The sequence below is a fragment of the Ylistrum balloti genome, unplaced genomic scaffold (assembly GCF_031769215.1).
Source record: "Ylistrum balloti isolate Yb309-2 unplaced genomic scaffold, AGI_CSIRO_Ybal_v1 Utg371000, whole genome shotgun sequence".
Classification (NCBI taxonomy): Eukaryota; Metazoa; Mollusca; class Bivalvia; order Pectinida; family Pectinidae; genus Ylistrum; species Ylistrum balloti.
Genome location: NW_026782558.1, coordinates 983674 through 1006637, shown reverse-complemented (window position 1 = coordinate 1006637; position 22964 = coordinate 983674). Strand labels below are relative to the sequence as shown.

The 22964-nt window shown below is 36.0% G+C and overlaps 2 protein-coding genes across 2 annotated transcripts; one reads left to right on the top strand and one right to left on the bottom strand.

Annotated features, from left to right (window-relative positions):
* The first annotated feature begins 10304 nt into the window (after positions 1 to 10304).
* On the top strand, positions 10305 to 13303 carry LOC132559978 (uncharacterized). Its single transcript, XM_060224623.1, has 3 exons — positions 10305 to 10464; positions 11279 to 11417; positions 12527 to 13303. Exons 1-3 carry the CDS (start codon positions 10395 to 10397, stop codon positions 12690 to 12692), a joined length of 375 nt encoding a protein of 124 aa, XP_060080606.1. The 5' UTR covers positions 10305 to 10394; the 3' UTR covers positions 12693 to 13303.
* Positions 13304 to 13723: 420 nt separating this feature from the next.
* LOC132559996 (deoxyribonuclease-1-like) lies at positions 13724 to 18016 on the bottom strand. Its single transcript, XM_060224649.1, has 8 exons — positions 17780 to 18016; positions 16893 to 16981; positions 16467 to 16544; positions 15580 to 15686; positions 15314 to 15423; positions 14775 to 14929; positions 14290 to 14386; positions 13724 to 13774 (listed from the first exon to the last, which is right to left on the bottom strand). Exons 1-8 carry the CDS (start codon positions 18014 to 18016, stop codon positions 13724 to 13726), a joined length of 924 nt encoding a protein of 307 aa, XP_060080632.1.
* Positions 18017 to 22964: the final 4948 nt, after the last annotated feature.

Here is a 22964-nt window from a genome sequence, read left to right as displayed (position 1 = left end):
GCAAGTGTTAACAGTAAAGAGTTTCTCCCTTCTTCACCTGCGTATAGGCAAGTGTTAACAGTAAAGAGTTTCTACTTCACCTGCGTATAGGCAAGTGTTAACAGTAAAGAGTTTCTATTCTTCACCTGCGTATAGGCAAGTGTTAACAGTAAAGAGTTTCTATTCTTCACCTGCGTATAGGCAAGTGTTAACAGTAAAGAGTTTCTATTCTTCACCTGCGTATAGGCAAGTGTTAACAGTAAAGAGTTTCTATTCTTCACCTGCGTATAGGCAAGTGTTAACAGTAAAGAGTTTCTATTCTTCACCTGCGTATAGGCAAGTGTTAACAGTAAAGAGTTTCTATTCTTCACCTGCGTATAGGCAAGTGTTAACAGTAAAGAGTTTCTATTCTTCACCTGCGTATAGGCAAGTGTTAACAGTAAAGAGTTTCTATTTCTTCACTTGCTTCACTTGCGTATAGGCAAGTGTTAACAGTAAAGAGTTTCTATTCTTCACCTGCGTATAGGCAAGTGTTAACAGTAAAGAGTTTCTATTCTTCACCTGCGTATAGGCAAGTGTTAACAGTAAAGAGTTTCTATTCTTCACCTGCGTATAGGCAAGTGTTAACAGTAAAGAGTTTCTATTCTTCACCTGCGTATAGGCAAGTGTTAACAGTAAAGAGTTTCTCCCTTTCACCTGCGTATAGGCAAGTGTTAACAGTAAAGAGTTTCTATTCTTCACCTGCGTATAGGCAAGTGCTACTAGCAAAGAGTTTCTATTCCTCACGTGTGTATATGCAAGTGTTAACAGTAAAGATTTTCTTCCATTCACCTGCGCATAGGCAAGTGTTAACAGTAAAGAGTTTCTCCCTTTCACCTGCGTATAGGCAAGTGTTAACAGTAAAGAGTTTCTATTCTTCACCTGCGTATAGGCAAGTGTTAACAGTAAAGAGTTTCTCCCTTTCACCTGCGTATAGGCAAGTGTTAACAGTAAAGAGTTTCTATTCTTTACCTGCATATAGGAAAGTGTTAACAGTAAAGAGTTTCTCCCTTTCACCTGCGTATAGGCAAGTGTTAACAGTAAAGAGTTTCTATTCTTCACCTGCGTATAGGCAAGTGTTAACAGTAAAGAGTTTCTCCCTTTCACCTGCGTATAGGCAAGTGTTAACAGTAAAGAGTTTCTCCCTTTCACCTGCGTATAGGCAAGTGTTAACAGTAAAGAGTTTCTATTCTTCACCTGCGTATAGGCAAGTGTTAACAGTAAAGAGTTTCTATTCTTCACCTGCGTATAGGCAAGTGTTAACAGTAAAGAGTTTCTATTCTTCACCTGCGTATAGGCAAGTGTTAACAGTAAAGAGTTTCTATTCTTCACCTGCGTATAGGCAAGTGTTAACAGTAAAGAGTTTCTTCCTTTCACCTGCGTATAGGCAAGTGTTAACAGTAAAGAGTTTCTATTCTTCACCTGCGTATAGGCAAGTGTTAACAGTAAAGATTTTCTCCCTTTCACCTGCGTATAGGCAAGTGTTAACAGTAAAGAGTTTCTCCCTTTCACCTGCGTATAGGCAAGTGTTTACAGTAAAGAGTTTCTATTCTTCACCTGCGTATAGGCAAGTGTTAACAGTAAAGAGTTTCTCTTCCTCACCTGCGTATAGGCAAGTGTTAACAGTAAAGAGTTTCTATTCTTCACCTGCGTATAGGCAAGTGTTAACAGTAAAGAGTTTCTATTCTTCACCTGCGTATAGGCAAGTGTTAACAGTAAAGATTTTCTCCCTTTCACCTGCGTATAGGCAAGTGTTAACAGTAAAGATTTTCTATTCTTCACCTGCGTATAGGCAAGTGTTTACAGTAAAGAGTTTCTATTCTTCACCTGCGTATAGGCAAGTGTTAACAGTAAAGAGTTTCTATTCTTCACCTGCGTATAGGCAAGTGTTAACAGTAAAGAGTTTCTATTATTCACATGCGTATAGGCAAGTGTTAACAGTAAAGAGTTTCTATTCTTCACCTGCGTATAGGCAAGTGTTAACAGTAAAGAGTTTCTACCTTTCACATGCGTATAGGCAAGTGTTAACAGTAAAGAGTTTCTACCTTTCACATGCGTATAGGCAAGTGCTAACAGTAAAGACTTTCTATTCTTCACCTGCGTATAGGCAAGTGTTAACAGTAAAGAGTTTCTATTCCTCACCTACGTATAGGCAAGTGTTAACAGTAAAGAGTTTCTCCCTTTCACCTGCGTATAGGCAAGTGTTAACAGTTTTCTCCCTTTCACCTGCGTATAGGCAAGTGTTAACAGTAAAGAGCTTCTCCCTTTCACCTGCGTATAGGCAAGTGTTAACAGTAAAGAGTTTCTATTCTTCACCTGCGTATAGGCAAGTGTTAACAGTAAAGAGTTTCTATTCTTCACCTGCGTATAGGCAAGTGTTAACAGTAAAGAGTTTCTCCCTTTCACCTGCGTATAGGCAAGTGTTAACAGTAAAGAGTTTCTATTCTTCACTTGCGTATAGGCAAGTGTTACCAGTAAAGATTTTCTTCCTTTCACCTGCGTATAGGCAAGTGTTAACAGTAAAGAGTTTCTATTCTTCACCTGCGTATAGGCAAGTGTTAACAGTAAAGAGTTTCTATTCTTCACCTGCGTATAGGCACCTGCGTATAGGCAAGTGTTAACAGTAAAGAGTTTCTATTCTTCACCTGCGTATAGGCAAGTGTTAACAGTAAAGAGTTTCTATTCTTCACCTGCGTATAGGCAAGTGTTAACAGTAAAGAGTTTCTATTCTTCACCTGCGTATAGGCAAGTGTTAACAGTAAAGAGTTTCTATTCTTCACGTGCGTGTTAACAGTATAGGCAAGTGTTAACAGTAAAGAGTTTCTAAAGAGTTCTTTCACCTGCGTATAGGCAAGTGTTAACAGTAAAGAGTTTCTATTCTTCACCTGCGTATAGGCAAGTGTTAACAGTAAAGAGTTTCTATTCTTCACCTGCGTATAGGCAAGTGTTAACAGTAAAGAGTTTCTCGTATAGGCAAGTGTTAACAGTTCCTTTCACCTGCGTATAGGCAAGTGTTAACAGTAAAGAGTTTCTATTCTTCACCTGCGTATAGGCAAGTGTTAACAGTAAAGAGTTTCTCTTTCTCACCTGCGTATAGGCAAGTGTTAACAGTAAAGAGTTTCTATTCTTCACCTGCGTATAGGCAAGTGTTAACAAGTAACAGAAAGAGTTTCTATTCTTCACCTGCGTATAGGCAAGTGTTAACAGTAAAGAGTTTCTATTCTTCACCTGCGTATAGGCAAGTGTTAACAGTAAAGAGTTTCTATTCTTCACCTGCGTATAGGCAAGTGTTAACAGTAAAGAGTTTCTATTCTTCACCTGCGTATAGGCAAGTGTTAACAGTAAAGAGTTTCTCCCTTTCACCTGCGTGTAGGCAAGTGTTAACAGTAAAGAGTTTCTATTCTTTACCTGCATATAGGAAAGTGTTAACAGTAAAGAGTTTCTCCCTTTCACCTGCGTATAGGCAAGTGTTAACAGTAAAGATTTTCTATTCTTCACCTGCGTATAGGCAAGTGTTAACAGTAAAGAGTTTCTATTCTTCACCTGCGTATAGGCAAGTGTTAACAGTAAAGAGTTTCTATTCTTCACCTGCGTATAGGCAAGTGTTAACAGTAAAGAGTTTCTATTCTTCACCTGCGTATAGGCAAGTGTTAACAGTAAAGAGTTTCTCCCTTTCACCTGCGTATAGGCAAGTGTTAACAGTAAAGAGTTTCTATTCTTCACCTGCGTATAGGCAAGTGTTAACAGTAAAGAGTTTCTCCCTTTCACCTGCGTATAGGCAAGTGTTAACAGTAAAGAGTTTCTATTCTTCACCTGCGTATAGGCAAGTGTTAACAGTAAAGAGTTTCTTCCAAGTGTTAACAGTCAAGAGTCCTACCTGCGTATAGGCAAGTGTTAACAGTAAAGAGTTTCTATTCTTCACCTGCGTATAGGCAAGTGTTAACAGTAAAGAGTTTCTATTCTTCACCTGCGTATAGGCAAGTGTTAACAGTAAAGAGTTTCGCGTATAGGCAAGTGTTAACAGTAAAGAGTTTCTATTCTTCACCTGCGTATAGGCAAGTGTTAACAGTAAAGAGTTTCTATTCTTCACCTGCGTATAGGCAAGTGTTAACAGTAAAGAGTTTCTATTCTTCACCTGCGTATAGGCAAGTGTTAACAGTAAAGAGTTTCTTTCTTTCACCTGCGTATAGGCAAGTGTTAACAGTAAAGAGTTTCTATTCTTCACCTGCGTATAGGCAAGTGTTAACAGTAAAGAGTTTCTATTCACCTGCGTATTTTAACAGTAAAGAGTTTCTCTTCTTTCACCTGCGTATAGGCAAGTGTTAACAGTAAAGAGTTTCTTGTTAACAGTAAAGAGTTTCTCCCTTTCACCTGCGTATAGGCAAGTGTTAACAGTAAAGAGTTTCTATTCTTCACCTGCGTATAGGCAAGTGTTAACAGTAAAGAGTTTCTATTCTTCACCTGCGTATAGGCAAGTGTTAACAGTAAAGAGTTTCTATTCTTCACTTGCGTATAGGCAAGTGTTAACAGTAAAGAGTTTCTATTCCTCACCTGCGTATAGGCAAGTGTTAACAGTAAAGAGTTTCTATTCTTCACTTGCGTATAGGCAAGTGTTAACAGTAAAGAGTTTCTATTCTTCACCTGCGTATAGGCAAGTGTTAACAGTAAAGAGTTTCTATTCTTCACCTGCGTATAGGCAAGTGTTAACAGTAAAGAGTTTCTCCCTTTCACCTGCGTATAGGCAAGTGTTAACAGTAAAGAGTTTCTCCCTTTCACCTGCGTATAGGCAAGTGTTAACAGTAAAGAGTTTCTCCCTTTCACCTGCGTATAGGCAAGTGTTAACAGTAAAGAGTTTCTATTCTTCACCTGCGTATAGGCAAGTGTTACCAGTAAAGATTTTCTTCTCTTCACCTGCGTATAGGCAAGTGTTACCAGTAAAGAGTTTCTCCCTTTCACCTGCGTATAGGCAAGTGTTAACAGTAAAGAGTTTCTATTCTTCACCTGCGTATAGGCAAGTGTTAACAGTAAAGAGTTTCTATTCTTCACCTGCGTATAGGCAAGTGTTAACAGTAAAGAGTTTCTATTCTTCACCTGCGTATAGGCAAGTGTTAACAGTAAAGAGTTTCTATTCTTCACCTGCGTATAGGCAAGTGTTAACAGTAAAGAGTTTCTATTCCTTTCACCTGCGTATAGGCAAGTGTTAACAGTAAAGAGTTTCTATTCTTCACCTGCGTATAGGCAAGTGTTAACAGTAAAGAGTTTCTATTCTTCACCTGCGTATAGGCAAGTGTTAACAGTAAAGAGTTTCTATTTCACCTGCGTATAGGCAAGTGTTAACAGTAAAGAGTTTCTAAAGAGTTTCTTTTCTTTAGGCACCTGCGTATAGGCAAGTGTTAACAGTAAAGAGTTTCTATTCTTCACCTGCGTATAGGCAAGTGTTAACAGTAAAGAGTTTCTATTCTTCACCTGCGTATAGGCAAGTGTTAACAGTAAAGAGTTTCTATTCTTCACCTGCGTATAGGCAAGTGTTAACAGTAAAGAGTTTCTATTCCTCACCTGCGTATAGGCAAGTGTTAACAGTAAAGAGTTTCTATTCTTCACCTGCGTGTAGGCAAGTGTTAACAGTAAAGATTTTCTTCCTTTCACCTGCGTATAGGCAAGTGTTAACAGTAAAGAGTTTCTATCTCTTCACCTGCGTATAGGCAAGTGTTAACAGTAAAGAGTTTCTATTCTTCACCTGCGTATAGGCAAGTGTTAACAGTAAAGAGTTTCTCCCTTTCACCTGCGTATAGGCAAGTGTTAACAGTAAAGAGTTTCTATTCTTCACCTGCGTATAGGCAAGTGTTAACAGTAAAGAGTTTCTCGTATAGGCAAGTGTTAACAGTTTTCACCTGCGTATAGGCAAGTGTTAACAGTAAAGAGTTTCTATTCTTCACCTGCGTATAGGCAAGTGTTAACAGTAAAGAGTTTCTATTCTTCACCTGCGTATAGGCAAGTGTTAACAGTAAAGAGTTTCTATTCTTCACCTGCGTATAGGCAAGTGTTAACAGTAAAGAGTTTCTATTCTTCACCTGCGTATAGGCAAGTGTTAACAGTAAAGAGTTTCTCCCTTTCACCTGCGTATAGGCAAGTGTTAACAGTAAAGAGTTTCTATTCCTCACCTGCGTATAGGCAAGTGTTAACAGTAAAGAGTTTCTATTCTTCACTTGCGTGTAGGCAAGTGTTAACAGTAAAGATTTTCTTCCTTTCACCTGCGTATAGGCAAGTGTTAACAGTAAAGAGTTTCTATTCTTCACCTGCGTATAGGCAAGTGTTAACAGTAAAGAGTTTCTATTCTTCACCTGCGTATAGGCAAGTGTTAACAGTAAAGAGTTTCTATTCTTTACCTGCGTGTAGGCAAGTGTTAACAGTAAAGAGTTTCTCTTCCTCACCTGCGTATAGGCAAGTGTTAACAGTAAAGAGTTTCTTCCTCTTACCTGCGTATAGGCAAGTGTTAACAGTAAAGAGTTTCTATTCTTCACCTGCGTATAGGCAAGTGTTAACAGTAAAGAGTTTCTATTCTTCACCTGCGTATAGGCAAGTGTTAACAGTAAAGAGTTTCTATTCTTCACCTGCGTATAGGCAAGTGTTAACAGTAAAGAGTTTCTATTCCTCACCTGCGTATAGGCAAGTGTTAACAGTAAAGAGTTTCTATTCTTCACCTGCGTATAGGCAAGTGTTAACAGTAAAGAGTTTCTATTCTTCACCTGCGTATAGGCAAGTGTTAACAGTAAAGAGTTTCTCCCTTCACCTGCGTATAGGCAAGTGTTAACAGTAAAGAGTTTCTATTCTTCACCTGCGTATAGGCAAGTGTTAACAGTAAAGATTTTCTTCTCTTCACCTGCGTATAGGCAAGTGTTAACAGTAAAGAGTTTCTATTCTTCACCTGCGTATAGGCAAGTGTTAACAGTAAAGAGTTTCTCCCTTTCACCTGCGTATAGGCAAGTGTTAACAGTAAAGAGTTTCTATTCTTCACCTGCGTATAGGCAAGTGTTAACAGTAAAGAGTTTCTATTCTTCACCTGCGTATAGGCAAGTGTTAACAGTAAAGAGTTTCTCCCTTTCACCTGCGTATAGGCAAGTGTTAACAGTAAAGAGTTTCTATTCTTCACCTGCGTATAGGCAAGTGTTAACAGTAAAGAGTTTCTCCCTTTCACCTGCGTATAGGCAAGTGTTAACAGTAAAGAGTTTCTATTCTTCACTTGCGTATAGGCAAGTGTTAACAGTAAAGAGTTTCTCCCTTTCACCTGCGTATAGGCAAGTGTTAACAGTAAAGAGTTTCTCCCTTTCACCTGCGTATAGGCAAGTGTTAACAGTAAAGAGTTTCTATTCTTCACCTGCGTATAGGCAAGTGTTAACAGTAAAGAGTTTCTATTCTTCACCTGCGTATAGGCAAGTGTTAACAGTAAAGAGTTTCTATTCTTCACCTGCGTATAGGCAAGTGTTAACAGTAAAGAGTTTCTATTCTTCACCTGCGTATAGGCAAGTGTTAACAGTAAAGAGTTTCTATTCTTCACCTGCGTATAGGCAAGTGTTAACAGTAAAGAGTTTCTATTCTTCACCTGCGTATAGGCAAGTGTTAACAGTAAAGAGTTTCTATTCTTCACCTGCGTATAGGCAAGTGTTAACAGTAAAGAGTTTCTATTCTTCACCTGCGTATAGGCAAGTGTTAACAGTAAAGAGTTTCTCCCTTTCACCTGCGTATAGGCAAGTTTAACAGTAAAGAGTTTCTCTTTCACCTGCGTATAGGCAAGTGTTAACAGTAAAGAGTTTCTATTCTTCACCTGCGTATAGGCAAGTGTTAACAGTAAAGAGTTTCTAGATTTCACCTGCGTATAGGCAAGTGTTAACAGTAAAGAGTTTCTATTCTTCACCTGCGTATAGGCAAGTGTTAACAGTAAAGAGTTTCTATTCTTCACCTGCGTATAGGCAAGTGTTAACAGTAAAGAGTTTCTCCCTTTCACCTGCGTATAGGCAAGTGTTAACAGTAAAGAGTTTCTATTCTTCACCTGCGTATAGGCAAGTGTTAACAGTAAAGAGTTTCTCCCTTTCACCTGCGTATAGGCAAGTGTTAACAGTAAAGAGTTTCTATTCTTTCACCTGCGTATAGGCAAGTGTTAACAGTAAAGAGTTTCTATTCTTCACCTGCGTATAGGCAAGTGTTAACAGTAAAGAGTTTCTCCCTTTCACCTGCGTATAGGCAAGTGTTAACAGTAAAGAGTTTCTATTCTTCACCTGCGTATAGGCAAGTGTTTACAGTAAAGAGTTTCTTCCTCTTACCTGCGTATAGGCAAGTGTTAACAGTAAAGAGTTTCTATTCTTCACCTGCGTATAGGCAAGTGTTAACAGTAAAGAGTTTCTCCCTTTCACCTGCGTATAGGCAAGTGTTAACAGTAAAGAGTTTCTACCTGCGTATAGGCTTCACCTGCGTATAGGCAAGTGTTAACAGTAAAGAGTTTCTCCCTTTCACCTGCGTATAGGCAAGTGTTAACAGTAAAGATTTTCTCCCTTTCACCTGCGTATAGGCAAGTGTTAACAGTAAAAAGTTTTTCCCTTTCACCTGCGTAGAGGCAAGTGTTAACAGTAAAGAGTTTTTCCCTTTCACCTGCGTATAGGCAAGTGTTAACAGTAAAGAGTTTCTCCCTTTCACCTGCGTATAGGCAAGTGTTAACAGTAAAGAGTTTCTATTCTTCACCTGCGTATAGGCAAGTGTTAACAGTAAAGAGTTTCTATTCTTCACCTGCGTATAGGCAAGTGTTAACAGTAAAGAGTTTCTATTCTTCACCTGCGTATAGGCAAGTGTTAACAGTAAAGAGTTTCTATTCTTCACCTGCGTATAGGCAAGTGTTAACAGTAAAGAGTTTCTATTCTTCACCTGCGTATAGGCAAGTGTTAACAGTAAAGAGTTTCTCCCTTTCACCTGCGTATAGGCAAGTGTTAACAGTAAAGATTTTCTCCCTTTCACCTGCGTATAGGCAAGTGTTAACAGTAAAGAGTTTCTCCCTTTCACCTGCGTATAGGCAAGTGTTAACAGTAAAGAGTTTCTCCCTTTCACCTGCGTATAGGCAAGTGTTAACAGTAAAGAGTTTCTATTCTTTACCTGCGTATAGGCAAGTGTTAACAGTAAAGATTTTCTATTCTTCACCTGCGTATAGGCAAGTGTTAACAGTAAAGATTTTTTCCATCTTCACCTGCGTATAGGCAAGTGTTAACAGTAAAGATTTTTTCCATCTTCACCTGCGTATATAGGCAAGTGTTAACAGTAAAGATTTTCTTCTCTTCACCTTAGTCGCCCGGGAGCTATTATCTTATACCTAATTTTAATGGCTATTTCTGTACAGCCATTCTTTAAAATGCTTATTTACACACATTTCAATGATTCATCAAACTTCCTATTGTGAATTGATGTCTTTTCTTTGTCTTTTTTTATGCGTTTTCAGAAATGCCACTTTTACACGATATTACTAAGATAACCAGAGACGTATATGTGTTATATATGGCTCTGATATAACCTAGACCAGCATCACATGCTGTGTACAAAAGGAAATATATAATCTGCTTCAAATATTGTTTACTCGCCCTAGACAACGTGGATAGTGTGATAATGTTTTAATCTAAATATCTTAACGACGGATTACCTTCATTGAATTGATATCTATTTGCTTTTATATGAAAGAAATTATTTTAGCGCGTATATACGATTAATTTGATAATATCACGTATCTGAAAAGGTAATTCATCATTGTCACCAATTTCAAATTTCATCAAAATCTGAAAATCAAGTGATTTTATGGTCTTCAAGTGATACATGGTTCAATGAACAACGCCACCTCATGGAATTCGGCTCCACATATCATACATTTCTGTTTTGGTTGTGCATGGCTGATAATTTCGCTGAGTCACAATTTACTGCTTTCTGCATCTTCCCCAGACGAATCTGTTCATACGGAAATCATTCGAAGGGCTTGCAACCAATCTTACACATTGAAGCAACTTGTTTATAACCCAGCAGTGAACATGCAAAGCGCTTACACGTTTGTCAGATCAAAGAAGTAATAATACTAAGGATCGTTTTCGATACCACTGTTATTTGTTATGTAACTGGCAAGACTCGAGGACATTTGTCCTTTAAGGGCAGGAAAGAATGTACTAACACTTGTCCGTTTAGCGCCGTTTCTTTCCGTAATAACCTTCCGAGGTTGCTTTGTTTGTTAGTTCCGTCTTTTCTTTTTCATGCTTTTGAAATGCGTATTGCAATGTTAATTTTACAGGAATCTATCTAGGTTGGTGAACCACTCTCATGCAGAAATACAAAACTGCTTCAACAAAGACGAAATTATGGACAATATGCACGTGTTTAGTGGATTGTGTTGGGCCAACGGCACCTTCACAGCGTTCCTTGATGAAAGTAAGTATCTGAGACTCATAATTCGCTTTCAATATGATCCAATGTGTCGCGAGCTGTCTGTCTGTTTTTGTTCATCAGGCTGTAGTATTTAAAGGTTTTTACAGTTTTTATATAATGGTATTATATGTTAAATACAAAAAAATAAACAAAAACAAAACAAAAAAACTAAAACCATACAACACTAACTTATGAAAAGTAGGTCACTGCTTCTTAAATGTGATGTAATGTTGACCCAATGGTAGCTAGCAATGCCAATTGTGACTACTTAATGTCTGCTTGATATACTTGTCCTATAATCAACACAAGAAAAAGATAACCCTTGCTTATATATCAAGAATGTACAAAAGCCACATGAGCGAATAACACCTTTCAATACAAATTTAGAATGATATTCAGCATATCCAAATGACAATGTAAGCTGCATTGAACAGCTGTTGCATCCCTCTGGGACTCTGGGAGGTGTACTTACAACTAGCTCAAATCTAATTCTTAATATTGAATTATTTTAAGACAACGTCTATGGGTATAAAGTGAATCAGGATCAATGTTTAGTACAAATTCATGCAAAATTAGTTTGGCTTTATAAAACTCATAATCCAAGAATGCCATTTGATGGTTGTACAATGTTTCAGAATAATTTTAGGCTTGACAATGATGCGAAATGTAGTTGTAAGAAGATAAGATAATTACCACGTGCATAAACTAGTCAAATAGTTGATTTTAGACTACAAGATATCTGCAAATATTCGTTACACTGAGGGAAACATTAGTACTATTATCTGTTCCCATATATTTATCAAACCTTTTCACATAGTGCTTGCAGGTTTCGCTACAGTTAACTTCTTCTGGGAGAGTGAATGCTCCTACCAGATAGAGCCTTTCATTCATGCCTGCCAATTAGAGACTATAAATCCGCTGAAGGATATGGAGGATGGTCCAAATGAGTACAAAAGGTATGCTATTGTATATATGACAAAAACAATGTGTTGAATCTCTTTTTACTTGAATTGACCAGACACTTGCATATGATTTTTTAAACAAGATTTCCAGATTACCTGCTTTTGAATGAAATAGTTATAATACAATGAAAGTGAATGCATTTACAATGATACGTACAATTATTTCATGTTTCTTTCATGCCTACCACATCAAATCAAGTGCCTACTTAAAGATCTAAAAATGCAAAGAGACCGCCATTTTGTTTTTATACCGTGGCGTACATTAAAAACGAAGATATACATATTTCATTGACCAATCCTGCGGTTTTCAAGGATTTTTCCATAGTTTCGTTTTACAAGTACTTTTAGGATTTTTTGTCCATTGTCAACATAATAAATTCAGATCTTCCACACTCTTCGGCCGAGTGCTTTTTTTTATGGAAAGCAATATAAATCCTATCCCTGAAATGAACGCGTTTTAGAAATACATTTTGTCAAGGCAGTACATGAGGTAAAAATGTTGTTCTTTCCAACGTTAGTTCCACTTGAAAACTTCGAAAAAATATTTTTTTCTGATATTAAGGTAATTAAATGGTAAAATGTAAGTTAATTCCTGAAATAGGTCAAGAAACCCAATTTTGTTATTACTTCGTGATTCATGGGGGAAAATTCTATCCTGAAATCAACTACTAAAACTATTACTCGTGTATATTTTACAACTGTTACCATTTTGGCCTTCTCTTCATATATTTTTTTAATAAGATAATCATAACATGACATCAGATCAAAGGCGGACAAAGCTGTCTTGCATAATGACTCTTTTTTAAAAGGTTTCATGAAAACAAAATGAATAGGAAATATAAAATGCGCATTTTTGCTTTTAAACATTATCATGATTAACATGATTATGATCATTATTTCTATATATAGAAAGGTACTTTAAAACTGAAGATGATTTATTTTACTTTTCCTCGTGGGTAGAATTAATGTTCGCTAATCCACAGAACGTTTTTACCAATCACATTCCAATGTCGAAATATAAATGTTAATACATTTCTCCATCAACAGTTAAATAATTGCATCAGAAAGCAATCTTTTTATCAAAATCATGTTTATCATTTCAGGATCATTATAGAGAGACAGATGTGCATTTCTGACGGTTTTGATGATGGTGACGTGAGTTCCTGCGGTAACGTAGACAGTCTCAAGAGACTTGCCCACATCATGGAACTTTTCTTCACTGTTGGACCTGGTGTGACATTCCAACTGTCAGATTTTGAACTGCAATAGTTACGAACCCGTGCTTTGAGATACCGTTTGCCTATACAGGTATCATGACAGTGAGTTATAGGAGATACTGCTGTCTAAGTAACGTTATATTCATTGAATAATATTCAAAATAACCTGTGTTGCGTTCATCATGAAATAAACTCCAAGACCGTCAATATTCGTTTTGTTCGTAATTTCGTTTTTATCGCAATTTTCTTTAGCAAAAGCACACAAAACGTACTGATATTATGTGTTTTCAAAGTGTGCATTTAAAGTGGTTTCAGAATAACCACATGAATAATTGTCTTCAATATATTTTTTTCTGAAGGAACGATAAAACCAAAATAGCTTGTAACTGATCATTAAGAAATGCTTTCAGAGACTTTTTTTACCGAGCATCTTCCGATTTCTGTCATTCTTATAGGATTTGGAAAAATTCGACGAATTAGAGACAATGTATCGTGTGACAGTGTGACATCCAAACACATAACTAGCACTTCTCGTCTCAATGTTTGAACAATTGTACCAAATCCGTATGTACGTTTTGTTTAGTTTACATCTCAACATTTTAGAATATATATGTATATTTTGTTTTTATGGAAAATTAGGAAAATAAACATATTTACAAACTCTTAATTTATTTATCTTCTTTTCAGGTAAAAGAGTTGTTCCTTTCTAAAAAAAAAAAAAAAAAACTCCGTTAATCATAAAAGTCTTTAAAATACGAAAATGTCGAGGTTTCTTACAAAAAGAAAACTAGGAACATATTATTTGGTTCTAGTTGACCCTTATCCTCTTAGTGTAGGTCTCCCGAATCAAAGTTTGAGAAATATTAATCGGTATGTTAGGAGAAGGGGCAGAGATTAACATTGCAAGAAAATGAAACAGACGATAAACAAAACAGAACACGGTTTAATACGAAGTGATCGAAATCGAAACCAGGATGGCATTTCAGAAATCAGGTTTAGTAGAGCTTGCCAAAAAACTAGCTAAATGTGACGTTATCAGGAGACTCCAGCCGTAACCCATGGTTTCCGATACATTTGGTAACATCAAAACATCAGATCTACATGGACAGGATAATGGTCACTTACAGCTTTCGTCTGTCAAAACAACATATCTTTGTTAAGTTCGCTATCACTATTGATTTTCATGTAACTACAATTTATACGTTTAATCATTGTCGTTTTGCCAACATCATCGAACATGTCGTATAAGTCTGTTTTAATCATATTTCAGACGTATTGGCTAGTAATACAGGACCTGAAGTATAGGATATAAATCATGTGCGCTTGGCGTTATGAACCTTACATATTTTAAGTATATAAATAGAGATTGTACAACAAGACATTGTTGTTTATAGTATTTCGTTCACCCGATATTGTTTCAAAAGTATGAGTTAATACCATATGTCAGTTATACTGTTTTGTTTCACCACAGTTGTAACGATATTGATAACATGAGAAATAAACAATACTCCCCTATTTTCCTTAATTGAAAGCTAATACTTGTTTATTTGTGTAAGTAACTGTATGCTGATTTTCAGGATATACTTATTTTCTAGTTTTGCAAGTATCATCATATACATACATACATACATACATACAAAGCGAGTTACCTGATTATTGGTCAGTCCATATCGTTGGTCAAACAGATAGGGTCCAGCAGTCCAGGGCAGAACCGCGTAGGTCAACCGTCGGCCAGTGTACAGAAGTCTATAATCGAAAAAGACATTTAATTACACTGCATATCAACAACTGATGGTATTACGTTTGATGCAAAGAGTTTTCCGCAATAACTGTGATATGTTTGCGTAAATATGAAAGGCAAACTGAGTTTATTTCAAAGGAGGTCCAAAGACACAGATGCTTCATACAGAGTAATATAAACCTGTATGTATTGTAATGATAGGTATTGAGTAATATAAATCTGTATGTATTGTAATGATAGGTATTGAGTAATATATACCTTTCTGCATTGCAATGATGTATACTGAGTAATATATACCTGTATGTATTGTAATAATAGGTATCATAAACAATGTAACAGACTTACAACACCTTCACCTATTACAGAAGCCTATAATGTTATGTGATACAATACCTGTCGTAAGCACAATTTGTCTTAGATGTTGTCGTATCAGCGTCGTTGTTTATTAACCATCGGAAGCGGCCGGTCATGTAGATAGGTAATTCCCGCAGTTGCGCAATACTCGCGTAGGAACAATCAGCATTCATGTCTCCAATAACCATAACATTCTTTAAAGATATGAAATACCAATTCAAAGGACATAACACAGAAAACTTCATGAAAACCAAAAACGGGTAATGAGTTTATGTTGAGAAAAGTGTCAATGTAGGGTGTTGCTTAAGATCTGTTGTACTTCAAACATTACTGGTAAAGCTGCTACTTCTCAAATGCAAGCATTCCTTTGATTTAATTAATTTTGTAACTTTATTAGGTTAGTATGTCACTTTTGCCACATTTTAATTCATAGTGACAAGGTTCAGGATATTATGCATCTATGAAGGTTTGTTGAAACTGAGGAGGCGAAATCCTTGGCATCCTTGGCGGGGATACAACTATTTTACAAATAATGAGCTAACGTTAGTGTTGACCGTGTCTTCTCATATTATACATACAGATACGTTCCATCTTTTCAGTAAATCCTCATACACGTTATAAAGATGTTTTATCTCTGTCACGGCGTTCATGGGTTTTGTGTGGATGCCAATAACAGCGAACACTGCCCCTAAACAATACATCAGGATATCAAAATACATTTTGTTTCTGAAAAAAAATATATTACGGTTTTGTCTCCAAACAAGTCGCAATATACCCGTACAACAAATCGATCAGAAAAAGCAATATTTCATTTCAGATCAGTTTACTTGTGTACCGTACTTACCTGGGTCTGTGTTGTTCGGCTTTACAAGCACACTGAACGGATCCCTCTCAAACTCATTGTTACTATCGCGGTATATGTAGGATTTAAGCACGGTCAGTTTATCTGGTCTTGGAAAATATATAAAAAAAATAATAGGCAACACGTAAAATATATCTGCCATGTAAGGTTATATTGTAAAACTATGAAGATAATCAGCTAAACAAATTAACGTTGTTGTTTTTAATGCTTTTGATATTCTGCTTATTTTATTTTGTTCATTTTTTCTTTCCTTTGTTTTTCATGATTGCTGCCAATCAATGTTCCAAATTCACCAACTTGATCCTGGTTTAGAACCTCCTCCGTTTAAGGATTTTCAAGGTTCCTAACTTTAAAACTTTTAAAGTGGATTTTCACACTTGTTCCTTACATTAGCGAGAAACAGCAAGTTGTTACATAATGCTGTTTTATTTACTGTACTTATCATGGAAGTGACAGCGTTATATATATATATACGTCTCAGTCACTATGTCTTGTGTTCGTAGAGAAAAAAATGATAAGTGTAAGATATTTTACTGGGCGTCATTTATTCTAAACAAAAAAAGCTTTGCCAGAACACACCATAATGCACTAGCAATTCCTGACAAAAATGGTCAATGATGATACATACTAAGTAACTATGAACGAATTATCTTCACTGATATTTTCATGAAGGGTTGAGAATATAGCGAAACTTCCTCCTTCAATTGCAGGATGCATTGCAAGGAAGTTTAGAGCATCTTTAAGAAATTCTATATATAGCATTGTAAGGACTGTATAAAAGACGTGCATTAATAAAAAGACATTTGTATTGGTATTAGGGGCATGGCGTGTTATTTTACTGATTAATTACCCGGGTGGTCTAGTCTTACCTGTAAAAGAAGGCGTATTGTTCTTTATATGATGATGTCCCGACACGCCTACTTTTCACCAGTCCATACGGAGCTGTCCTGGTCGGGGAAACATGTGATCTCATTAATGACAAATACTCTTCTTTTTCAACATTTGGTTTTTTGTTTTTATTCTTTGTTGTGTTTTTTCCCCAACATTAATCTATCATTTTTTATTTGAAATACCAGCTATAATATAATATAACCAGTGAAATAGTAACTTAATTCCTATGTGATAATCATTATGAATTATCATATAACGTGGGATACGAACCTTTTTCCTCAAGTGGTTATTCTTTGTTTAGATATTCTCGCCATGAATATTCTTAAAATTTAATACGGCGCTTAATTATCCTAGTTGCTGATCTATAGGAGGTGAACCAAAACCAAACCGAGCTTTTTACTTACATATTGATCAGATTGTGCAATTTGCGGAGAGCCTTGCCTCGACGGTCCCGAATTTCCTGGATAAGGATGATGTCATACTCTAGAACAATCTGGTACAAATGAAAAAGGTTAAATAGCCCCTAGAAAACGTTCTCCAGTGGATTTTCGAGTGTTAAAGAGGGTAAGTACAATGGTATCGGCAATATTGTATAATCTAACAATGGACGTTTACTTTTAAATACGAATAAATTCAAGATCTCAAAATTTATCTCATCATCGGCATCTGCAGCAAATTCATACATGTAATATTTTTTGCATATATGTCACTATTGTAACATATCCTGGGATGATTTTTAATTGGTTGCGCCAATTAGAACTCGATTGTCATAACACTACGTCATAATTTTAAAATGTCATAAAATGAAAACTGCTAAGACCGTTTCATAAAATCAATACAGAATGTACATATCAGCCAAAACGAAGAGGAATATCTATAGGAAACTACAGTGAACAATAAGGAATTTACTATATTTTATACAATTCCTTCCTTCAATTCTTCTTGCCATACAAAATATCTTGTAGGTGATTAACTCGAAGTTTCAAGTGACTTGGTCTCATTGTCATATATGAAAAAGAAAATATAACTCCATTGTAAGATTTTACCTGACGAGATGCCCTTCTGCATCTTTATCAGTTTCTGTAGGTATTTTTAAATTGATAAACAACACTTTGTTTTCATTCCACATAGCTGACGTAAGCCATAGCTGAGCGATTACAGATGACAACTGGTTCGTGTCGTTATATCATTAATATACATACTGCAAGTGATTTGTCATTTACTGAATACTTTAATATTTGTTACGTTTCCGACACAATAAACTATCAACGATTTTATAAATTGTAAATACCTGTTTTATAATGTTGGCAACTTCCGGCTTCTTCATCTTGGATCTGCCGAACGACTTGATGTTAAATGCAGCGACCCGGATATGTTGTCCATGCCACGGACCAGTCAATCTCCATCTCCAGTAGTGAATATCCCTAGTCCAGTCAGTTAATCCGTCCCCGTTCCCTGGGAAGCCCAGCAGCAAAGCCCACATTAACCCGATGAGAGGTACAGGGACCTTGCATATTAGTGATGTCATAATTATATCTCAGATTTCGCTCAAATACTCTCAAACCATGGGACGCCTTCAAGTGTATAACAATTCTGAATGATTTATTATGGAAATCCCCTAACTTGTATATTACCTGTGTGGCTGGTTAGTACGTCGTACGTACTGTGCGTATACCATCAAACTCGTTGATACTGACAAAGGTCAGATAATATTAACTACAGGTTAATTACCTTCTCACGTGATAACATAATTCAGTCTCGTGACATGATGAACGCCTCATTTTCATAAATATATATTACTGACATATCAAATCAGTACGTTATGCTGTGTCATAGATTTAAAACCTGTGATGTCTCTTGGTATGGTATAATTGCCATGCAAATTGTTATGAAATCAATACACTTTTGGGTTTCTTTTCTTTAAGACTGGACCCATATATATAGGTCTCTCATTAGTGAAATAGTTGAAATAAACAACTGAACGGTTTATTCATCAATCTTTTTAGGCATTCATTATAATATTCTAACAAGCCCACAGAAAGACATGCCCCCTCCCACTTCCTGAAAACAATATTCAATTTGATGCAAATTTGATCTTTACAAAGATTTGTAATAAGTATGCAGCAGAAATAAAAATAAAGATTGATGTATAAACTGGGATGTACAATTTGAACTCAATTCAATAACGTCATATCAACATTGATTTTGCGTTAAACATTAATTCAATAATTTGTTTCCATTTATGTAAAATTGTATCCTCCATACATTTCTTTGACCTTTAACTGTAGATTTATTTTTCAATTTCCACAAGGAATGCTGATACATTTTAGTCATAATGATCTTTTAGTCATAGTGATCTTGGCGCTAACCATAACCTTTCTTCATTCGGAATGATGAAATATTCATGCTGAATAGGACCATTGTATCACCTTTCTATTTCTATTTGAATGCTGAGTTCTTTCACCGGGTCGTTATAATTACAATGAGCACAGACCGTTGCCTATACAAATGAGTCTATCCTTCCAAATTCTCGAAACATTTTTTATGTGTTAGGTTGTCATCTGTCGACATCTTTGAGGGATTCAATGCCATTAACAACAAACCTTTAAAAATTAGTCAACTGCAACATGTAAAGGACCGTTAATAACTTTGTGTTTAATTGGTTTTGTCTAATGCTTTGTGCTAATGACATTGCAATCCTATATGTAGATGGGATAAGTCTATTTTAGTGACGTAAATAATTTATATGATTGTTGGGTATTTCTGTAAAATCGATGTCGATTGGGTTGAAGATTGTGTACTGTGTAGTTGAAGAGCGAGATAATAGGAATACTATCTTTATCGTAAAGAAATTTCATTACGATAACGTGATTACAGAAAGTAAAATATATGTTTTGAAATTCAAAAAAGATTAAAAAAGAAGTATGTAGATCACACGCTGACATATTCATATTATAGGATTTACTGACTGTAAATCATTTTTGATATCTGACATAAGTATCCAAATTATGCTACGGCTAGCATATTACAGCAATGTTGTTTCAATCGAAAACGATTTATTCATTTGTTTGCAAAGGCAACACAGCCATCTTGTTATGTCTGTCATAGTCTTAGAAAGAACATGGAAACAGATTTTCATAAACAGTGTTGGTTTAAAGTCGATTGACAATATTCGCTTTTTTTTATAAAATGGCAGAATTAATCAAACCGAAAATAAATTCATGTTTTGTAATTCTGGCTAGACAAGCGCACAATTGTTTGTTGTCCGTTACCATGCAATGGATATGGATGCCTGTTATGTTGTAATGTGTATCAGCTACCTGATGTGGCATATCACCCCAAATCAATAATTTTTCAAATCGACTGTTGTCGTCATATCTCATGATTAACTCAAATTAAAGATGGACGCGTAATTGAAATTACTTTACATATATATTCTTAATGTAATGACCACAAGGAGACGGTAAAGCATGCATGCAATCGTATTTTATTAATATCGAAAGGATAAAAAAGCAGGTGACATTTTTGAAAATGAGGAAATATACCGTATGATCATTTACAGGCTACAATATACATAAAGTGATCTGATACATTATAACAACTGAAAGATTTGGTTCAAAGTACAATTTGCTAATCAAATTATAATTTCTTGCAGAATATACTCAACAGAATATAACAAACTTTAGATAATAGAAAAAAACATGTCCATATAATCTTAATCTGAACTAAAATTCTATGAATCTAAGACAACATATGAGCAAAAGAAAGACCTACACGGCGATCGATTAAAATGTGCAGAGCCAGGAGAATGAGACCAGGTGTTCCGGAAGGTCAATACCAATAAGTAAAGGCATGAGTCAAAATACGATGATTACTATATCGCATTAAATCAAATTATATGATATAACATTTCTCAGATTTACTCATAAATTTACTCAGATGACTATAAAAGTTACCTCCTAAACTTCATCAACTACTGTATATACTGTAAACCTCCGTACTGCTTTTATCTATCAGTTGTCGACATATTTCACAAAAAGCATAGTATTGGAAACATGCCCTTGAATATCATATTAACACCATGGATTGGGGAAGGACTATTTCTACCTCCAAATAAAAAAATTTACGATGTGGAACTTGAAACCATACTTATAACAGTCATGACTTTTAACGCTTTTTACCCGCCGACTTTTTCAGAATTTCTATTCGGATTAAATGGAACACTGTATGTCAAGCCATGGGCCACTCTTGTGTCTAAGATTAGACCATGTCCCGTCGACCTGGCAGATGCGATCTTTGCAGTAAAGAACATTCTCTCTGTAGACAGCAAGTGACCCAACGGTATATCCATTTACCATCACCAACCTTACAATTTTTCCTTTAAATATTTCATCCATGTTAGCTTCTGGTTCCGGGCATGCTGTAAAATACAATTGTATAAGGAGTGTTGCATGAAAGTTGTGTTTTTAACATTAATTAAATGTCAAGGAAATTGTGCTATTTGTATTTGTTGAAGTTCGTTTTTATCAAACGACATCTGTATCAAATAGATATTAAAATAAGATACTTTAAGTTCAGAAAACGCTGCCTTTTATCTGCTGTTCTCCTCAATACAACATAGAATTTAAAAACTGTAATCTGCTAATGTATGTCTGTTCTTAGGGCGAGCTGAAAAACTGGTATTCCCATTGAAGGCTCTACATGGTTACAACTAAGAAACACTGAAGCGTGAAAGGATAAATGCCTATATTTTATCATGATAGTTAATCCTTATTAGTAACAGGGTATATATCCACGGATATCAATCATTTATATGTACAACTGAAGTAATTTCTCACAGCTGAAAATACATTATAGGTATTTATAAATGGATGAAGGTATGTAAACATAAGACAAGATGACAAATCGTTACGCATTGCCGGATGAATCTTAGTACTTCTATGTAAACATTATATTCTTCATCTTTCACACTTCAATGATGATGGACGTATCGCCTGATGTACTTACTTATCTGTTCACAGGTTTTCGGAATTATAGCCCACTCTTCGTTTTCCTGGCATTGTACTGAAGATGGACCAATCAGCCTGTAACCGTACTGACATTCAAGCGTGATGGTACAGGTTGAATACGAGAGGAGATCTGCATTGTCTATTTTTGGAATCGTTAAAGCACAACCTGATTAACAAAAGAAATAGTTTTACATGTATGCTAATATATTGTGTCCAAATGACTTTAGGCTACATGATTACTGTGTGATCCTATGTTACTCCTACGAAAATCACGAAATGCATGTGTTAAATCAGCTGCTATTTTATTCCTTTGTGTCAATGACTGAATAAATAGAGATAGAAATAAACAACCTATTTGTGAATAACTTCAGTACGTCACATTTCCTTATTGCGTTTACTGACATGTCTTAATCGCTCGTACGAAGTATCAAATGTTACATGTCTTAATCGCTCAGACGAAGTATCAAATGTTACATGGTAAATCGCTCGTACGAAGTATCAAATGTTACATGGTAAATCGCTCGTACGAAGTATCAAATGTTACACGGTAAATCGCTCGTACGAAGTATCAAATGTTACACGGTAAATCGCTCGTACGAAGTATCAAATGTTACACGGTAAATCGCTCAGACGAAGTATCAAATGTTACATGGTAAATCGCTCGTACGAAGTATCAAATGTTACGTGGTAAATCGCTCGTACGAAGTATCAAATGTTACACGGTAAATCGCTCGTACGAAGTATCAAATGTTACACGGTTAATCGCTCGTACGAAGTATCAAATGTTACACGGTTAATCGCTCGTACGAAGTATCAAATGTTACATGTCTTAATCGCTCGTACGAAGTATCAAATGTTACATGTCTTAATCGCTCGTACGAAGTATCAAATGTTACATGTCTTAATCGCTCAGACGAAGTATCAAATGTTACATGGTAAATCGCTCGTACGAAGTATCAAATGTTACACGGTAAATCGCTCGTACGAAGTATCAAATGTTACACGGTAAATCGCTCGTACGAAGTATCAAATGTTACACGGTAAATCGCTCAGACGAAGTATCAAATGTTACAGGGTAAATCGCTCGTACGAAGTATCAAATGTTACGTGGTAAATCGCTCGTACGAAGTATCAAATGTTACACGGTAAATCGCTCGTACGAAGTATCAAATGTTACACGGTTAATCGCTCGTACGAAGTATCAAATGTTACACGGTTAATCGCTCGTACGAAGTATCAAATGTTACATGTCTTAATCGCTCGTACGAAGTATCAAATGTTACATGGTAAATCGCTCGTACGAAGCATCAAATGTTACATGGTAAATCGCTCGTACGAAGCATCAAATGTTACGTGGTAAATCGCTCGTACGAAGCATCAAATGTTACGTGGTAAATCGCTCGTACGAAGCATCAAATGTTACGTGGTAAATCGCTCGTACGAAGCATCAAATGTTACATGGTAAAT